Source organism: Balaenoptera physalus (genome assembly GCF_965194825.1).
Source record: "Balaenoptera physalus genome assembly, chromosome: 3".
NCBI classification, from domain to species: Eukaryota; Metazoa; Chordata; class Mammalia; order Artiodactyla; family Balaenopteridae; genus Balaenoptera; species Balaenoptera physalus.
This window is the reverse complement of record NC_138890.1, coordinates 67464217-67485149: the sequence shown is the minus strand read 5'-3', so window position 1 is coordinate 67485149 and position 20933 is coordinate 67464217. Positions and strand designations below refer to the sequence as shown.

Genomic DNA, 20933 nt, shown 5'->3' with positions numbered 1-20933 from the left:
TTGTGATTACATTGGGCCCACCTGGATAATCTCCCCATTTCGAGATCCTTAACCTAATCACATCTGCAATGTCCTTTTTGTCATGTAAGGAGATATATTCATAGCTTCCGGGGATTCAGACATCATCATCTTTGGCGGGCCCATTATTCAGCCTACCACATAGTGTAATCTTTTAAAAACACACGCATCCAACCATCTTACTCCTCTGCCTAAGGCCCTTGTGTGGTGCTCCAGTTCTTAGAGGGTAAGGACATCTTGTGGCTGGGAGTGCTGTGCAAGAGCCCACATCCCTTCTCCACCTCCATCTGCCTCCTCTCTCCCCACTCTGCCTCTGGTTTGTTGCCTGTGATCCAGCCTTTGCACATGGTCTGCTTTTTACCAAGGATGCTTGTCCTCCTCCCACTCCATCCCAGGCTTCTGAGCTCCCTAGGATGCTCTCTTTGGGACCTGTGCCATTCTGCTATCACACCTACCATGAGTTAACATCTTCGCATTTATTTAGGTGATCATATGTGTGAGTAAGTAGCCCTTACAGGCAGGGGCCATGTCTATTTTTGGCCCATCATTGCATCCCAGCATAGTGCCTACTTGTGGTAGATGGTTAATAAGCACTTGGAAACGAATGAATAAATGAATGAATATTAGCAGCATTGTCATCACTCTCTAGCCCCTTTACCCTGCTTTTTCTTCTGTACAACATTTATCACCTCTTCTGTTGTGGCCCCCCTCCACCAGAATGGAAGCTCTGTGAGAGCAGGGACTTTGTCTTTTGTGTCCATGCCGCTATTCCCAGGTTCTAGAGCAGTGTCTGGTGCATAACAGGCACTTGATAAATAGTCAGAGAATGACTGATCTGGAGGATGCTCAGAATCTCTCACAGAGTTCTCATATTTGACCCTTCTTTGAAATCAGGTGTTATGAAGGTTTTCATTTTAATTATTCAGCCTAACTCAATAATCAGGCAAATTGGCAGAGACCTCCTAAAACATTCACCTATTTTTTAAAAAATATTTATTTATTTATGGTTGCACTGGGTTTTAGTTGAGGCAGGTGGGCTCCTTAGTTGCAGCTTGCTGGGTCCTTAGTTGCGGCTCCAGGGCTCCTTAGTTGTGGCTCACCAACTCCTTATTTGTGGCATGTGAACTCTTAGTTGTGGCATGCATATGGGATCTAGTTCCCTGACCAGGGATCGAACCCGGGCCCCCTGCTCTGGGAGCGAGGAGTCTTATCCACTGCGCCACCAGGGAAGTCCCTCACCTATTTCTATGAGGATTAAATGAGTTAATAAATGTAAGTCATTCAGAGCAATGTCTGGCACATGTGTAAGGGTTTGCTGCTGTTGTTAAGAAATACTTGAGGACTTCCCTGGTGGCGCAGTGGTTGAGAATCCGCCTGCCAATGCAGGGGACACGGGTTCGAGCCCTGGTCTGGGAAGATCCCACATGCTACAGAGCAACTAAGCCCGTGTGCCGCAACTACTGACCCTGCACTGTAGAGCCCGTGCTCTGCAGCAAGAGAAGGCGCCATAATGAGAAGCCCGTGCACCGCAACGAAGAGTAGCCCCCGCTTACCGCAACTAGAGAAAGCCAGCGTGCAGCAACAGAGACCCAATGCAGCCAAAAATAAATAAATAAATAAATTTATTTAAAAAAAATAAAAGAAATACTTGAGCCCTTGATCATTTAGAACTTCTACTATGTCTGTCACAACCCTGTTGGGGGGGGGGGTCCCAAACACAGAACTGAGTGAGTTCTCCTGTTTCTTACACCCGGACAGGACCCAGGTCTTCCAGCTGCCTGGGGACAGGCCCAGGTTGGGGGCTTCAGGTGGGTGATTTGAGCCATAACTTGTGTTTTTTCTGTTTTGCCTGCAGATGGCAGCAGGCCCTGGACTTCCCTGCACTGCAGGCAGTCGTGAGGCCGCCGAGAAACAAGAAAATGGACTCCCTCCTCCTGAGGACAAGAATGCCAGCCACCAGCCATGGGTGAGCTTAGAGGTTGACCAGAGTTTTTCTCTTATTTGTTCTACATTATTTGGTTTTTGTGTGTTCGTGTGTAGGAATTGGTGCAAATCACACATGTTTGATGTTGAGGTAGTTTGTTGATTTTCACAGTTTGTTTATAAAAACAAAAAAACAATAGCAGTGAAACCAGAAGTATTACTAGAATGTTGCAGAGGGGATGCAGGGCAAGGGGGCCATCCTCTGCAGTGTGAGTGTGGTGTCCCTTCCCTTCTGCTCCTTGGGCCTGTCCCCTTTTGTCATCCTAGGAGGTGGTACCCACCCAGACAGTCCCTTTAATTCAACAAGTGTGTGGTAAGCCAGAAATATGAGGTGTTATTTGTGTGGACTTTGTTGGCCTTCTTCCAGTTGCTCATAGGGTGGACTGTTTGTGTACTGCTGGAGAGCCATCCCTGGCCCAGCAGGGCCCAGGGTTTCTGTCTGCTTGCCCTGACTTTGCAGCCCCCTTGGAGGGCTTCTGCGTCTGATCTTCCCTCTCATCCCACAGCTGGTAATTTCACAGCTCTAGTTTATCGATCCTAAGACTCCTCATTAGTGTTGTAATCTGAGCAATTTGAGTGGAGATTGTTTATATTCTGTTTCAATCCTATTTGTTAGCTTTACCCTCAATAGACACTAATTCTAAGTTTTATATTTGGGAATAAGGGTACTTTCTGTCCTTAATGCTAAGGGCAACTACACCACTTCTTGGCATTCTAATGAGGGGTCTAGCAAAAGCCTTCCTTGATTATCAGCATCTTCTAGGTTTGGTGGTGTCCTTCCCTTACCTGCAACCCTTTAGGGCCCTGCCTGACAAAGTTTCTCTGACATCTTCCCTCAGTGTCGCAAGTCTTTCTTTGCGAGGAACTTGATGATCCCCACCTTCACCCAGCCTGTGCCAGCTTTGCCACAAGCCTCTGTGCATTAGGCACCATGCTCCACAGTTTACATCTTATTCAATCTCCACAAAAACTTGGTCAAATAGGTGATATAATTCTTTTGTTACAAATATGGAAACCAAAACTCAGAGATTAGATTACTTACAGAGCTAAAATGTAGCAAGCCAGAGGGGCAGCCCAAGGTCTCTGTAGCTCTTGCCTCTTATCAGAAAATTAGGCTGACCACCTATGGGTAGAAGATGAATTATATTTGTTCTTGTAGACTGAAAAAGGAACAAAGTGAAATTAATGGGAAACCACATTATAATTCCCAAACAACCCCCATCTCTAAATTTACTATCCTGATTTTACACAATATTATTTTTCTTTCTTATTTTATTTAACCTGAATTGTTGGCACACACTGGTAAAATTTGCCTTTATTACTGTTTGCCTTATGTGCATCATTATGTGTACCAATTGATGCAAGGTAGTTTAATTGTTCATTTGAAGAACCTGTAACCTCCATAAATTGGAAAAGTTTGATTTCAAAAATTTGAAAATTCTTCCTCTGTACCCAGGATGTTCGGTGACTTGTTTGAGGATGAAGACACTGACAAACCCTAAACTCCCTGAGCATAACTCTGTCTCAGCCTAGTTCTAGTAACTGATGCAACCCAAGTCTAAATTGTCAAAATCAACTATTTTATAAACCAGGTCACTCATAAGTACCTGCTGATATCTGAATGTTTTAAAATATTACAGTTAAAACTGTGGTCAGTGAAAGAAAAGCTGTCCTTTGTTCTGTGGGACCTTTCTGAGCACTGCTTTGGGGCACTTATTCTCAGGCCACTCAGGACAAATAGCCTCAAGGACACATTAACTCTGGATGTTTCAAACTGATAGACTTATACAATAGTCACTCTCACAAACAACAGTCACTAACTTGAGATTGTGGGGTATTTTTTCCGTGTCCTCTTTTTTAAAAAATTTTATTGAAGTATAGTTGGTTTAAAATGTTGTGTTAATTTCTGCTATACAGCAAAGTACAGCAATGTATTCAGTTACACATATATATTTTCTTTTTCATATTCTTTTCCATTATGGTTTATCACAGGATATTGAATATAGTTCCCTGTGCTATACAGTAGGACCTTGTTGTTAGTACACTCTATATATAATAGTTTGCATCTGCTAATCCCAAACTCCCAGTCGTTCCCTCTCCCATCCCCCCTCCACCTTGGCAACCACAAGTCTGTTTTCTATGACTGTGAGTCTGTTTCTGTTTCGTAGATATGTTCATTTGTGTCTTATTTTATTTTATTTTTTTTAATAAGATTTATTTTATTTTATTTTTTTATAAATTTATTTATTTATTTATTTTTGGCTGCGTTAGGTCTTCGTTGCTGCGTGCGGGTTTTCTCTAGTTGTGGTCAGCGGGGCTACTCTTCATTGCGGTGCATGGGTTTCTCATTACGGTAGCTTCTCTTGTTGCGGAGCACGGGCTCTAGGCGTGCGGGCTTCAGTAGTTGTGGCACGCGGGCTCGGTGGTTGTGGCTCACGGGTTCTAGAATGCAGGCTCAGTAGTTGTGGCACACGGGCTTAGTTGCTCCACGGCATGTGGGATCTTCCTGGACTAGGGCTCGAACCCATGTCCCCTGCATTGGCAGGTGGATTCCTAACCACTGCGCCACCAGGGAAGCCCTGTGTCGTATTTTAGATTCCACATGTAGGTGATATCATATGGTATTTGTCTTTCTCCTTCTGACTTACTTCTCGTAGTATGATAATCTCTAGGTCCATCCATGTTGTTGCAAATGGCATTATTTTATTCTTTATGGCTGAGTAATACTCCATTGTATATACATACTACATGTTCTTTATCCATTCATCTGTTGACGGACATTTAGGTTGCTTCCATGTCTTGACTATTGTGAATAGTGCTGCTATGAATATAAGGGTGCATATATTTTTCTAATTATAGTTTTGTCTGGATATATGCCCCGGAATGGGATTGCTGGATAATATGGCAACTCTATTTTAGTTTTCTGAGGAGTCTCCATACTGTTTTCCATAGTGGCTGTACCAATTTACATTCCCACCAACAGTGTAGGAGGGTTCCCTTTTCTACACCCCCACCTTCAGCATTTGTTATTTGTAGACTTTTTAATGATGACCATTCTGACCAGTGTGAGGTGGTACCTCATAGTAGTTTTGATTTACATTTCTCTAATAATTAGCGATGATGAGCATCTTTTCATGTGCCTATTGGTCATATGTATGTCTTCTTTGGAGAAATATCTATTTAGGTCTTCTGCCCATTTTTCAGTTGTGTTGTTAATTTTTCTTTGTTATTGAGTTGTATGAGCTGTTTATATATTTTGGAAATTAAGCTCTTGTTGGTTGCATCATTTGCAAATATTTTCTCCCAGTCCATAGGCCATCTTTTTGTTTTGCTTATGGTTTCCTTGCTGTGCAAAAGCTTATGTTTGATTAGGTCCCATTTGTTTATTTTTGCTTTTATTTCTATTGCCTTGGGAGACCTACGAAAACATCAGTACGATCTATGTCAGAGAATCTTTTGCCTGTGTTCTCTTCTAGGAGTTTTATGGTGTCATGTCTTATATTTAGGTCATGTCCTCTTTTTTTTAAAACAGCTTTATTGAGATATATTTCTCATACCATGCAATTCCATTTAAAATGTACAATTCAGTGGTTTTTAGGATGTTCATAGAATTGTGCATTCATCACCAAAGTCAATTTAGAACATTTTCATTACCCCAAAAAGAAACTGTACCCCTAAATTATCACCTCCCCAATCTCCCCATTTCCCCAGCCCCTGGCAACCACTAATCTACTTTGTGTCCCTATAGATTTGACTATCCTGGATCATATAAATAGAACCATACAATATGTGGTATTTTGTGTCTAGCTTCTTGCACTTGGCATGATGTTTTCAAGGTACATCCATGTTGTAGCATGTGTCAGTACTCCATTCCTATTCTTTGCCAAATAATATTCCATTATATGGGGATACCACATTTTGTTTATTCATTCATCATTTGATGGACGTTTGGGTTATTTCCATGTTTTGGCTATTATGAAAAATGCTGCAATGAGCATTTTTGTGTACAGGTTTTGTGTGGACTGTGTTTTATGACTCTGTAAGCTGTAGTGACCAAGTCCTGTTTTTAAAAATCTGAGAAAGGAAGAGAACTAAGTTGATGTTTGACATTTAAAGGGACAGTTTCTATGTGTAGATGTAGAACTGCATTCAAAAAGATTATCTATCTAATATGAGGTTAAAATCAAAAGGTAGTAGATCTAATTCTTCTCCATTATCACTTGAGTTTTCTAAGCTCTGTCTTTTAATATTCTTGCTTAAAAAAACACAAGAAAGAAATATGTATTGGTCCTTAGGTCTCACTTGAAATAATGTAGAATTAGTTTGAGTGGAGGGTTGTGCAAGTACCTTTTTCCAGATGTATTTAGCAAGTGGGTGGGGGAAGTGGAGGCATGGATCAGAGAGAGGAACAAGGCAGGAGGAGAGTCTGGGGTGATGTTGGTTCAGCTTCGCCAGGGCCTACGCTCATGGCCACAGGGCACTGGGCAGTCATACTTAGTGTGGCTATTGCTTGTTATCTGGGTGATGTTCTTCATAGCTGAGTGCTTCTGTGTCCACTTTCACTCTGCTTCTGACTCACAAAGCTCTGGTGTTGGGCTGTTGGTTTTTAGTAAAAGCAGGTGTTGAGAAGAATATGTTGAAGGGTGAATCAGCCCCTAAGGGACTCTGAGAGACATGGTCCTAAAAACATTTCCTGGCTGTTTGTTGTGTTTTTTTTTTTTTAAACACCAGTTAACAGTTTTCAGTTTAACTGTGTTTTCCTTCCTGAAGTCTTTAAGTGAGACTAGTACTTGTGATTTATTCTATGCATTGTTTTCAGGGAGTTCCTTTACTTGTCAAGTCTGGGCTGGAGGTAGAGGTGGGTTTTTTTTTCCACACCAAGTATGCAGAAATAGGAATGATTTGAATTTGTCTCCAATTTATTTTTATATCTTTATTTTCCTTCCCTTGGGTAATAGAGGTCGCATTTGGGAGCATTTTAACTGAATTCTAACTTCAGGTGAGTCAGTCAGCAGGAATTTTTATGTATTATTTAATGCCTGGTTGGGGGGGACATCATAAGAGAAGAGACCATCAAGGATCTCTTGATCCTTGTGCCCTCAAGGATCCCATATTCTGGTTGGAGAGTCAAAACTTTATTCCTATCTGTTAACATGCAATACTTACACCAGTGAGTGCCCAGAAAAGCCCATGTCAGGGGAGACTTCGTGAAGCTTGCCCCTGGGCTTTAGTAGGCTCAGGTAGGAGAGAAGAAGAAGAAGGCTACAGGTACACAGATGTGAGAGCGGGAGTTTCACAGGGAGTGGAGGGACCATACCCGGTACACTGGGTTGACTGGATTTTGGTGGTGGTGGGATTTGACTGTCAAGCCAAGGAGTTTCACTTTAAATATCATAAAGAATAGGAAGGAAAGACTTTTGAACAGGAGGACAAGCTTACTGTATAAAGTAGGGACATTTATTTCCATTTTACACCTGAGGAAAGCAGTGTTTTTCAAATACTGTCTTTTCAAAAGATTCTCCAAAATCACATGGCTGGTGGAGGTTGGATCTGCCAGACCCCAGAGTCCACACACACACCTGCCCCTGCACTGGCCTGCGTTATCTGCAGAACACAGGCTGGTCTCCGGATCACCAAGGCTTCCCCCAACTCTGACCTCATGTGACCCTCTGAATCTATACATGACTGCATTTTTTTGTTAGCGTCACTCCCTGGGCTGATCCCATCTAGGGGAGAAAGGGGACTTTGGGTAAGTCACTTCCCAGCCTATCTGAGGCCCTGGGAAAGCAGGGGCAGGAACCCAGCCAGGCCTTCATGGTCTGCACAGCAACAGTCTGGACAAGTTCCGAGAGCTGCAGAGATTGCCAGGGGAGTTTTGGAGCTACAGGTCCTCAGGCATGTCTTCCCTCCAAAGTGGGAGCTGCAGGGCAGATCGAGGTCCGGGCAGGGTGACAGCACAGCTGCAGCCACAACACAAGTTGACTCTTGCTGCTACCCTAATCCTCCAGCTCGGGCAGGAGAATGTGAGGACTTGGTTTGTATTGAAGTTTTCCATTCATTCCTTTGTTTATTCCTTTATAAAGTATTCAGCAAATAGTTAAGCACCTAAAAGTTATCAGCCTGTGGGCTTAGAGCAGCAAACAAAACAGCCTGCCCTCATGGAGTTTGCAGTCTGATCCAGGAGACAGGCAATACTTTATAGAGTATCTGGGAGCAGTAGGTGCTATGAGTAAGAGTCAAGCAGGGAAAGGGGTTAAAGTGACAGGCTAGTCCAGGAAGACTTCTCTAAGGAGGGGGTCTTTGAGCAGAAATCTGGGTGAAGCCAGGGAGCAAGCAATGTGACTGTCTGTGTTCCAGGAAGAGGGAACACCATGTCCATAGCCCTGAGGTGGGATTGCTGGCAGGGCAGGAAGGAGGCAGGTGCACCAGGGAGCCAGGAGAAGAGTGGGAGGAGGGGCTGGCCTTGCAGGGCACTGTAGGAAGGTAGGATTTTGTTCTTGGCCCAGCTCTAAGGTGTGGTTGAGGCATTGTTCCTGGCTGGTTGGCCTCTAAATCTGCAGGTCTCCCAGATCCTGCACATCTCAGTATCCTTCTGTATAGACCCTCTTCTGGCAGTATTAACCACCATTTGTTCTGTTGTTTGCAATTGTGAGCCCTATCTGATACAGAGCTTTGCCAGGAGAGAGAGGACAACTACATTCAGAACTCAATATTGACCAGCTTTGTAGTGAAATAAAATTTGTTTTTAAGGTTAGAAAAGGTGTACTTGAATATTATGTTAAAATGTTTAAATTCTGGTTGGAGGGGCTCCACCTTGACAAAAAATGGGCCTTTTATCATCACTGTCCCCTCTTCTAGGAGCCACAAATCCTGGTTCTGTCTCCCTCCTAACCTGCCAGCTAAGGGCCTAAGTTGGTCACCCTCGCTTGACCTTTCTGGTCTCACCTGTAGAATTTGGCTAGTCATGACATTCTTGCTCAAAGGGAAGGAGGGAGAAAAAAAATGGCTAATTGAGGGTCTTTCCCATTTTGGAGGTCTCTGATTCTGTGGACAGGTTCCACAGAATGTGCTTCAGGGGGTTAGGATTATACCTTAAGTGATGTCCAGGGGGTTGTGATTTATATTTGTATTTTGCAGCCACCCCCCCTTTTTTTTTTTTGCCTACAAACATTTTTACAACTGTCCTTGATCTTTATAAAGTAACTGTATGTCACAGTGGTGCAAAGCTTAGAAAAACAGACATGGTCCTGAGAGCCAGATCCACCTTTACTAACTGTGTGACTGCGGGCATGTCCCGTAACTTTCCTGTTCCTCCACAGTTTCCTGAAAATGGGAATGAAAATAGTACCTACCTCAAAGGATACTCTGAGGATGAATGTGATGACGCACCGAACATAGGGCCTGGCTCAGGGTAATACCTCAGTGAATGGCAGCTACAGTGATGATTATATGTAATTATTCCCATTTGACAGGAAGGAAATTCTAGACCAGGGAGGTCAGGTGACTTGCCTAAGGTCATGTGGAGAGTTAGAGGCAAATCTGGAAATAGGAACCATGGCTCATGGAGTCCCAGGCCAGTGCTCCCTCCCCAGGATTCACTTTGGTCTCCAGGAGAAAATGTTAATATACAGAAACAGTTCTGAGTCTAATCCTTTGGCAGCTGGTTCCGGCTGTTGTAGGGGATTGGGGGACAGGGCTTCCTCAGTGCATAGGACCATCAGTCTTGGGCATTAAGAGCCCCTCAGGGAGGGGCATCCGTGGTAGCAGAGGCAGGGAGCCTCCTTCTTTGTTTTCTGAGAGGCGGAGTGGGGCTGGGGGTGGTGTGCTTCCAGCGCTCCTCTTCCCCATTCCCCACCCTTGCCTGGTGTTGGCCAGACCCTGCACCACCCCCTGCCCCCTCCCCAGGGCAACAGAGACTGAACCTGGAGTGGGGAGGGGACAGGTGCAAACATGCAGTTGGCAGGTGGGTACTCTAGAACTCTCTGTCCCTGAGCAAAGCTGGGCCCTTACTCCTGCAGCAAACTGGGTGTGGGAGGAGTCTCCCTAAGACCCTTTGGAAAAACAAGCCTGACTTTTGCCCTATGGGTCAGGAGTGGCAGATGCCCTTTCCATCTGCCCTAGTCACACTGTCACCTGAGGACTGCTCCCATTGGTCTTAGATACACAGTTGTGGCCCTTGCTCCTAGAAAAGTAGACTTAAGGACTACCCAAGTGGGTTTTCCCAGGGTATGGACAACTCTTAGAATTTTGCTTGAGATGGTATAGCACACTGGAGAAGTCCACAGTCAGTTAGGCCTGGGTTTGAATCCCAGTTCTGCTTCTTTGTGTGTGTACACAGGTGAGTGGGGGGTGTACTTGGGAAATTATTCAGCTTCTTCACCTCTCAGTTTCTACATCTGTAAAGTGGGAACAAGAACAACCTACCTCACAGATTTGCAGTTTGAATTAAATAAAATAACCTGTGTGAACTGTTTAGCATGTGCATGGCCCATGGTCGCTATTTTTTATCATCCTTGTCATTCTTATTAAGCATATCAGTGGGCTCCACTAGTCTGTGGGTGGAAACAGCTTTCACCTGTGGCTCAGCTTCATGTAGGCCGTGCATCTGCCATGACTCAGGAGCCTAGAATGACTGAGCCAGAAAGCTCAACCCTGTCTTTGCTGTAGTATTATTTGCAGTCATTTCTGTTATCTGGGGTGGGTAATCAAGTTTCTGCTGATGTGTAATGCCATGCCATTTATTTCCCTGTTTCTTTTCTGTTTAGTTCAGTGTTCTTGAGAGAAAAAATAGTTATATAGTGAAAATGTATTGAGGGTTTTATACTGAAAGTTTTATGTATATTATCTTCTTTAATTCACATAATGACCAAATGAAGAAACAGAGGTTAGATGATGCCTAAGCTACACTGCTTTCATGCAGCAGACCTGGGCTTCACAGGTCCAGTTCCACAGTCCACACTCAGCCCTGTACTGCCTCCCTAAACAGGGCAGTGGTTGACTTTGGTGGCCTTGAGAGATCAGGTAATCTGGTCTATCCCCCAACCCCCTTTCTGTGTGTCACAGAGGGGAGAATCTGTTCCACTTTAGAAACTTTCCTGAGAACACTGTGGCTCTTCCTTTGGTAGCCATTTCAGGGTCTGTGGGGACAGTGGCTTCTCTCTTAGTTCCCTTGTAGTGTCCTCTTGAGGCCAGCTGTCCATCCTCGAGGGTCGTTCTGTTGAGAGTGTGCTCCGTCCTCAGGTGGACACGCAGGCAGTGAGGGTGACGTTCCACTGGCACGCAGGTGGGGGGGTCTTCTGCCACTCTCACTGTGGTGCGTGGCATCCAGTGCAAGTGTGGCCAGACATCGTCCCTGTCTGCCCTCCAGCCGAGTTGCCTGGCCACAGCTGACTCCTTCCTCACAGGTCTGTATCCACCTGGTTCTGGGAGCAGAGGAAGTGGCCTGTGGGCCAGCTGGGTCACTTGAGGAGATGAGTGGCCATGTTCAGCATGGCCTGCAGTCCCTGGGTGACCCATGTAGGGGTGGATCTGCTGCAGCCACAGCAGCCACTGAAGGATTATCTAAGGAGCCTTGAAGCCTGAGAGCCAGCATACGCCCTGGGGGATTCTTCATTCAACAAGCAGTTATTGAGCACCTATTGTGAGCCTCAAGAGGCCCCCTGAAAGAGGCGTCAGGCATGAGGTGTTGTAGGGCTGCGTCCAGCCCAGCGGGCAGGACCGCCAGTGGCCACCAGGGAGCATCACCACGCTCAGAAGGACCCGAGGCTGGCAGAGAAGCCAGGTTGGCTATGTTGCTGTTTATCTGAGCTGCTTCCATGACAACCAGGAGATAAATACCTGAGGTCAAGCAAATTCTGGAGCAAGATTAGGGTGTCTGGACAGGGTGGGACCTGTACTGTGATTTGGAGACCCTTAAGTGACCAGAATCTTCTGGGTGGCCTATTCAGTATGTTTAATTAGTTTGTTAATTAGTTAATGTTCCGCTCTATTCCAGCAAGGATTCAAAGTTGACTCCATTTAGCAGCTATCTTAGAGGGAAGAAAAGTATCCTAAGCTTGCTCTGAGTCAAATGTTGGGGTTTAGACCCCACGTGGGTCATTTACCAGCTCAGCTCCATGCTCCCAGGGCTGGCTCCTTGGGAAGCATGGCCTTTGCTGCCAAAGCTGGTTTGCAGCGTTTCTGTGATCACCTCCTGGTTCCTTTGCAACAAGTGGCCCCAACGTCTTCCTGCCTTGAAGCAAACCACGTGACTTAAGAGAAGCAAATCTGACCTCAATTACCAGGTGCAAATATCAGTCACTGGGAGTAACCAGGAGGCTGGTGTCCCTGGTCGTTTCAGCCTCTGGCGTTAAACATTAAGAGTGCACTGTTCAGAGTGTGATAAAGGCTGTCTCTCACAGTTTATGATTTCCAGTAAACCAAAGGACTTCAAGGAAGGGCCAGGGACAGGTGAGAGACTCCAGTCCTGGCCCTCCACTGAGCTGGCAGAGCAATTTCTGCAGGAGCAGAGGCCGCAGCTTCTCAAGGCTGTTCTAAAGCAGAGCCAGAGAACCACGCTGCCACGCCACGTGAGGCAGGGCCAGCTTCTGCACCCAGCCAGGCAGCTACGTGTACTCTCAAGGTGGCGATATGGAAAAGGAAGATTTCTGTTCTCAGTGTGCTGGCCACTGCACTTGCTTCCTGATGGGTGCCAAGCCAGCTAGTAGCCCCGAGCACATTCCTCTGTCAGTCTGGGCAATAGGCATATGGAGCTGCTCTCACAGAAAGCTGGAGGAGCATTTCCAGCATCTGGAGGCTGCAGATACGTGGGCCAAGATTCCTCAGCATCTGATCACGAGGAAGCTGTAGGTAGGCAACATACCCCACCTTGGCCTGGGAAGGGAACTGAGGTCCCCCTCTCACCCTCCAATGCCATGAGGGAGACCCTTCTCAGTTTCTCTGGAGCACCTAATCCAAGAGCAAAGAGAGAAGGCAAACATCAAATTAAATCAGAATGCAGTTAACAGTAGCATGCATTCATTTAACAAACATTTAATGAATACTCCACTGTATAGCACACACTTCGTCAAATGCTGGGCATATAACTGTGGACAAGGTTCCTGCTCACATGGAGCTTACGGTCTAGTGCTGGAGATAGAAAATAATTAAACAAACACATAAATAAAATGGCAACACAGTGAGTGCTGTGTAGCAAATTAAAATAACTGATGTGTAGCAAATTAAAATAACTGATGTATAGTCAAGTGACTGAATGACTACTTTGGATCAGGTGGTCAGAGATAGCCCCTGAGGAAGTGGCATTTAAGAGGATTCCTGAAAAAGAAGAAGACCGAGGAAAGAGCAGGTGAGCAGTCATAAGGTTACCAGTCCTGACTGCTATTGGAGCAGGAGAGCCAGGGTGACAAGAGGAGAGGAAGAATGTTCTAGAACATATGTTCTTGATGAACATATGTTCATCAAGTTTGGTTAACTTGATGCTTTGGGATTTGTGACACTTCTTTTCTATTTTCTGAATTATTCCCTAAACATTCATTCAGTAAAATTTTATTGAGTGTCCTTTGTGTGCCAGGCACTCTGCTGAATTGTGGTAAAACCAACATGAATATGTCAAGGTCCTTCAAGAGGTTTTCAGTCTGTTGGGAGAGTTAGGCCAGGAAACCAAGACTGTGGTATGTGCTGTGGTGAGACAATCAAAGAAGGTTAGTGGGAGCATACAGAGGGCTTCCCAATCCCTTTGGGTGTTGAGGGGAGGAGACAAGTTCAGTAAGGCTCCCTGGAGGCAATGACACCTGAGGGGTCTTGGAGGATGAGGTGAAGTTAGCCAGGTGAAGAATACAGAGTGTATGTTCCAGGCGGAGAGAGTGGCTTGTGCAAAGGCCTGGAGGGGAAGAGTCAGCGCATGTGAGAAGGGTTCTGGAGCAGAACAGATAGCCAAGAATGCTGTGCTCTGGAGCCTATACCAGACACTCAAGAATAGCTTGTAGAGTTAAGACAGATTCCTAAGGAGCCAAGTTGGCAACAGGCAAAGGCTTAAGGAAAGGATGCTGGGGTTCATGAGCTCAGACCACTCTCTGGGCCTCCCTACCCACCGGGAGTCATCCCATGGGAGGACCAACTCACTCCAGGCAGACATTTCCCGAATCAGAATATAAGATTCACCTGAAGCAGGCACACAGATGGGAGCATGCAAGTATTTGAACATCCATATGAACAAATTTGACTACTTGGTTTTTGGAGGAAAGGGGGCACTGAGATAAAACCTATTAATGGATGTTTAGTGGCCGGTTTTCATGCTTGGTTTGTGACACTGTAAGCACAGGAGCAGAGGTTCTTTTTAGTTCTGAAACTGCTGATTCAGTTTGCATGAGGATATTACTTTTTAAGGAACTTTCAAAAACACCTAAAATTTAATTGTAGCCATAGTTGAGTTAGAGAATCCCTGGGTGCAGAATTTTCTCCACCTTCCAGTGTTTATAGAATCTGACATCACTTGGGGTTGGAGGGAGACTCTGGGGAGAAAGGCCAGGAGCCACTCAGCAGGTGGAAGGGCCTTACCCTGGGACTCTATCTGTGGGCAGCTGTATGGAGGTTGTTATTAAGACTGTCAGCTTCTGAGTGTCCTCCTGATGGCTTGTCTGGCCAGCCCTTCAAGATCTTAGCAGGAGAAGCCTATAAGAAGGCTGCTTTACATTTATTTATTAGTAAAGTTGACCCTTTAAAAAAGTTTTACATTTGTATTTCTTTTGAGAATTCTGTTCACATGTATGTTAGAAATTGCTAGTTGTTTCCAATATCCATTCCCCCCTCTTTCTTAGTAAAAAACCCCAATTTTTAGCTGAGCCGTTTGCCACCCAACTGAAAGGCTATGTTTCCCAGGCTCCCTTGCAGCTAGGTATGGCCATGTGACTGAGCTCTGGCCAATGAGATGTAATCGTCATGTGGGACTTCTAATAAGTCTCCTTAAAAGGAGAGGGGTGTGCCCTTCTATCCACCCTCCCTTTCTCCAATCTACTTCCTTAAATGAGGGCACGATGACTATAGCTCTAGCAACCAACATGGACCACGAGAGCTGTGCCCTATGGATGCGGCAGAATGAGCTGGAAGAAACCTAAGTCGCTAATGACTCCTGGAGTTACTATATTAACCCTGAACTGACTGTGAACTTTTTTTTCTTTTTTTTAATGTGAGAGAGAAATAAAATTCCATCTTGTTTAAGCCACTGTTGTTTTCCATTTTATGTAATTGAACCAAATTGTAATTAATACAAAATGCTCTGTTTTCCTCTGAACCATTTTTTTCATTACTGGTCTGTGGTTTTTTGTTTTTTTTTTTTTTGAAGGATATTTCCTCTCTGTAAATGTTGTGAATATTTTTCCAGTTTTTGCTTGCCTTTTGATTCTGTTTGTGAGTTCTGTTTTTAAAGAATTGGTGTTTTTTAATGTTGTAATATTGACAGAGTTTTAAAATGCTATTTGCTTTTGTATTTAAAGTCCTTCTCCATTCAGATCAGATAACATTCACCAGTGTTTTTTCTAGGTTTTTTTGTTGTTGTTGTTAACAGTCTCCTTGTTTATATTTAGCATTTTCATCCATTGGTGAGTGCTGTTGGTGAGTTTTGACTCTTTCTTAGGTCATAAGTTTCTAGCCCCAGCTACTCTCCTAGCTGTGGGACAGGAGCCAGCATCACTTCTCGTTTACACCACCTGGCCTGGCCTGAGCCTCCACACTCAGGCCAGCACACTCAGCACACATCCCGTCTCTGTCTCCTTCCCCCACTCACCCCTCCTCTGTGGGTCATCTACCCACTACCCAGGATAGCACTCTGGGCTTCTTCTGGAACTTCTGTCTTTGCCACCCTGTGTTCAGCTCTATTCCAGATCATCTCTAATTCCTGTTTACTTAGACCAGGGCATTGACAGACATCCCAAATATCCTAGGAGCTTTTTGTTATTTTTTTCTCTGAATAGGAAATATGAAGAATTTTTATATATTTTTTTCCAGGTGGACATAGAGCTTTTTAAATTAAAATCTTGTTTTCTTTTAAGAGGAATGAACTATGTTTATCACCTTAAAAACTGGTAAGTACAGAAAAACACCAAACTAAATAAAAATAAAAGCCTGAATCTCTCTATTACTAGTACTTTGTAAAAACATAAAAAGTAAAAAGTAAAAGCCCTCCACTCCGAGAAATAACCTTTATCAACAGTTGATGTATCTCCTTCTAGACTTATTTATACAAGCACATGTAGAAGATATGTATATGCACAATTTTGTTTGTGAAAACTGGATCTTGCAGTGTATTTGTTCAGCAACTAGCTTTTTACAAACAGCAATATAATGTGTACATCTTTCTAAGACAGTACAAAGAGACCTGCTACATTCTTTTTAAAGGCTGCATGGTATTATTCCATTGTGTGGATGTACCATGTTTTATCTTCCTTCCTACAGATGAACATGGAGTTTTCTGATGTCATCCTAATATATATGAGGCTACTATAAACATCCTCATCCTTATACTTTCATGCATTTGTGCTGCCGTTTCTGTAAGATTTCTAAAATTGGGATTGTTGAGTTAAAGAGTATATACATAGAAAATTATAGATGCTGCCAGTTTCTTCTTGTCAAAATCTTGTACCAATAAATGCACTGTCCTTTTAAATGGTCCTTTTGCCACCATGTTCCCTCCCCACTGGTTCATTCCTTACTCTGTTGCTAGATAATGTTTATAAAATTCAGATCTGATCATGGCTTCCCCTGTTTAAAAGATCTCTTGTTGGCTCCTCCTTGCCAACAAGACAGAGTCCAGATACTGAGCATTCATCCAGGATCCTTCTCAGTCAGTTTGGGTCCGCTGGGAAGAGGACACCAAGATGGAGTTTGAAGTGCAGGAGATTTACTTGTGGGCTGGGGGGTAATGCCTATGAAAGATAAAAGGAAGGGAGCAGGAGTAGACAGGGAGAAGGCAGCCTTCAGAGGGCAATCCAGCAGTGGAGGTCTACCTCCTGGGAAAGGAGAGGGGGGGAGGAAGGAGGATTGGATAGGAAGATCCTCTGACTGTGATACAGCTTTGAGAACATCTCAGTCAGCTCGATGGGAAGCTCCAGCATAAAGATTGCCCATTAGAGAAGTCCCACTTTGAGCAGAAATGGACAAGCCCTGCCACCCCTGCCATAATCTGCCACTGGTTGGGAGCTTCCTAGGAGGCAGTGGGGCCTTGACTTGAATGGTAGGTTTAGCAGCTGCTGAAGCTGCAGGCTGGTCCTCTGAATGGCACTTATCCATGGCTATCATAAACCGCAGCCTGCCTTTTATTTCCTCTTTCCCTGCTCCCAGACCCCATGCTCTGGCGCCGCTGGCCTGACTACATGCCGTACCCGACATGACCAGCTATCCATACCACCCCTCCCAACCGTCACCTTTGCTCACTCAGTTCTTTCTGCTTGGAATGCCATTCCTTCCCAGCTGTACCCATCAAAATCCTAATATGTTTTTAAAGCCCAACTTAAATGTCACCTCTCTAGATCACCTTCCCTGATCCCACCATGCAGAATTAATTGTTTCTTGCACCTGTGATGCTATTTGTAGATTAGTACTTCCCAGGTTGGATTATTCTTAGCTGCTCTTTTCTCAGATTCTTGTCCCTTCAAACTTTAAAACCTAGCACAATGTAGGTACACAGTAAATGTTGACTGGACTGTTTTCCTGCTCCTCTCAAAACGCCTAGAGGTTGCAGAACTCCAACTCCTGGAATGGTAGGAAGCACACATTCCGTGGTCAATAAATGTTTGTTCAGTTGTCCAGGGCCTCATGTTGGGTGAGGCCAAGTGAGCTGAAGGGTGCTGGGGAGAGGTTGTTTACTGTTGTTAGGGATCACCTAGTTTGGTACCAAGTCAGAGTTTTAAGACTAGAGCATGTCTTTCTTTCTCTGTTTATATTTTCCTCCATGATTTGGAAAGACCCCAAAGATTTTTTTTTAAGTCATCATTTTATTGCCTCAACAGATGGGAACTTTTGGGGGGCTTCCCTTTTTCAAACACATTTTTATGTGTTGGGATTTTGCATTTCTTCACCAGTCATTCTCCTTAAGGGTGTAAGAAGAGCCATTAAAATACCTGGCATGAGATCTCCAGGTCAGATCCAGTTATTTTCTAACTGGGTGTTTATGGAGTGGAGAGAATTGGGAGGGATAGAAATATTTTTCCTCTTCCTCTTTCCCACGCCCACCAGTTAAAGAACTTCCCTGGGAGGGGACCTGTGGGGAGTGACTGAGGGTTTCCAGGGTGGGCATAGCAGGGCTGACATCAGGGCTTGGTGGGGATAAGGATGGGTGGAGAGAACAGAGAGGAAGAACTGCTGACCCAGACTCTTCACCCTCCTTTAGAGGTCCCTTGGCCACTGTCCCTCAGCTGAAGGAGGTTAGGGCTGGGGTGGCCACACCCTCCCTTCTCTCCTCAACCTCTCCAAGCTGTTGGGCCCTCAGGAGAAACACTAGGGTTTTCTCCTCAAGGCATGAGGGCCCTGTGCCTCTGCCTTCTCTCCCACGGTGTTCAGTGCAAGTGGAAGCAGGGAGGTTCTCGGCTGAGGCCTTAACTGCTGATGCTTGTTTGGCAGTGGTTAGGAATATTAGAGGCTTTGTGTTATCAAGAAGCCCGTCCAAGGCCGAGGTTCTTATCTCTGTGTCCCCAGGCTCATCTTCGTGTGCTGTGAACCCACCCTCTCCCCTCAGTTAGTATTAAATTGTGCATTTGGTGGAGGCATAGCTCTCATCAGATTCTTTTTTACCAGAAAAGTCTGTGATCCAAACCACTGCTTTAACCCAAAGAATAGCCTTTCTAATTAAAAAAAAAAGAGGATGTTTTCCTACAAAAGCTGGATTCTAGTTGGATTGCCAACACTGAGTAATGGAGATCCCAGGGTGATTCTAGAAAGAAACCCAGATCATTACCTTCACATTGTGATTGTCCCCCAGGAACTTTGCATTCCCCCATAATCAGAGTTTGTGGTTTAGGGACCATATGGATTTGGTTGGTACAGATCCAGAGAGCTGAACTCCTGAGAGTTGCACCAAGTGGTCTGACATCCACCTCCAAGGAGGTCAACCCAGAGACAGAGCAGACCCTGCAGGTGTGTGGAGGGGGAGAAGGGGACCATGCTGACTCTGGTGGGCATGGAATGTCTATGAGAATAGAATATTCCCAGGCTTTTAAATGAATTCCAGCATAGCCATGCTAAAACCTCCTAAAAACCTGAGTTCTGGGCAGATTCTGGTCTCCATTTCAGGGAGACAGTTCTGATGTTATAAAAGCACCGAACTTTAATGTGACGGCCTCTCCAATTTTGACAACCCCTCTACTTTTATTTTTTAAGTCCTGGCCACAATTGTAAATAGGGAACCATATCTGCTGAGACTTCCCAAGAATTACATAAACAGTTTGGATGGTTATCTTTTTTTTAAACAACAGTTTCTGAAAACACTGAAGAAAATCCCACTTATTTAACAGTGTGATGCCTGAGCCAGCCCTGGGAGTCCCTGGGAGGCTTTCAGAATCACTTCCTCCTGACTGCCCTGGCTTGGTCATGAAGCTCACTGATGAAATGGAGGAGGAAGAGCCCGGTGCAGGGGGAGGGAGGAGGAGGCCGCAGATTGTTCCTCCTCAGGGTGGCTGCTGAGAGTGGGGACCCAGGATGCAGCAGACTTGGCACTCTGGGGAGGGAGCATGTGCTTCAGACACACTCTTCCCATTTGAGGACTGGTATGATTGTAGAAACAGGGTTCCTGGGCCCCTATGTCACAGTGAGAATCTCCCCTTCTTTCTAAGGTCTTAGCAGCCTCAGTGGCCTTGAAGGTTTCTTGAACCTGAGGTGCTGGGCTTCATCTGAGAAATGCCTGTGTCTCTTCTGACACATCCTAGTCACCAACTCCCGTCTCTACTCCAGTAGACTTCGAAAAGCCATATAGACAGACAAACTGACCTTCTGCACCAGCGGTAGTGGCTGAAAGGATAGCGAGAAGGCCTCCTGCTTTAGTGTCCTTCTCCCCACCTCAGGTTTCAACTGTACTTCAATTTTGCCATTAGAGAGATGTTTTCAGTTAAGCATTCTCCTTCCCCAGGTGTTATTTTGGAAGTGCAGTTAGCTGAAGATGCATAAGTCATTAGTGTAAATTGACTTTATCTTTAAATAGAGGGTTTGGTCCAGTGGTTCTTAGCATTTTTGAGGTCACACACCCCTTTCAGAATCTAAGGAAACAGATGGACTCTTTCCTCAGGAAAACGCACAAATATCCAGAATTTTGTATACCATTTGTGGATTTCAAGGGCCCCTTTGACCCTACCCTGGAGTTCTGAGTTCTGAGTTCCGAGGGGATGATAAATGGGAAAAAGTAGTGGTTAGGGGTAGGGAAGCAGGACAAACAAGGAACCTGGGTGCTGCTAGAGACCACTTTGTGGTTTTGCCCAAGACCAGTTGTATGAACATATCAGAAATTAATGTCTGTCACCTGGCTGTGGTCACTCCCCTGCCCCAGAGAGAAGGTATGCTTCTATGGGTAACGATGCTGGGGACCCTGTGCACTACATCTCTGAGCTCCCAAGACCATGTGCGGCATATCTCCATGAAGCTGGATAAGGAGAAAACCGCCCCGGGGACGCTGGGGCTGCCTTTCTCCTGGAGGAGGCAGAAGGCAGCTTGTGTCTGTCTGGTGGGCCGGGGTCCCCTTGGCAAGGTGGCAGGGGCCACCAGCCGGCCACCACCCCCCAGCAGAAGAGGCGGGGGCTTGGTCACTCTAGACTGCATACTTATCATAACCTTGAGTCTGAGATTCCTTTTATTTCCTTTGGGGAAGTCAATTTTATGAGGCAGCTTGTGATTCCCTGGGTATTGTTCTGTTCAAACTAGGGGAAACATGGGGAAAGTTTTTGGACCTAGACTTC

General features: G+C 45.1%; 1 protein-coding gene across 7 annotated transcripts in view; it reads left to right on the top strand.

Moving 5' to 3' along the window:
* LOC309657628 (uncharacterized protein) overlaps positions 1-20933 on the top strand; it is a 107310-nt gene that overhangs the window by 7318 nt on the left and 79059 nt on the right. For all 7 annotated transcript variants that reach the window (XR_014261866.1, XR_014261867.1, XM_082455370.1 and 4 more), the window contains exon 2: positions 1874-1984. Coding sequence is in view for 5 of the 7 variants with exons in the window: in XM_082455370.1 (XP_082311496.1) it covers positions 1874-1984 (111 nt within the window). In the remaining 2 variants the exon portion in view is untranslated. The remainder of the gene's footprint in view (positions 1-1873; positions 1985-20933) is intronic.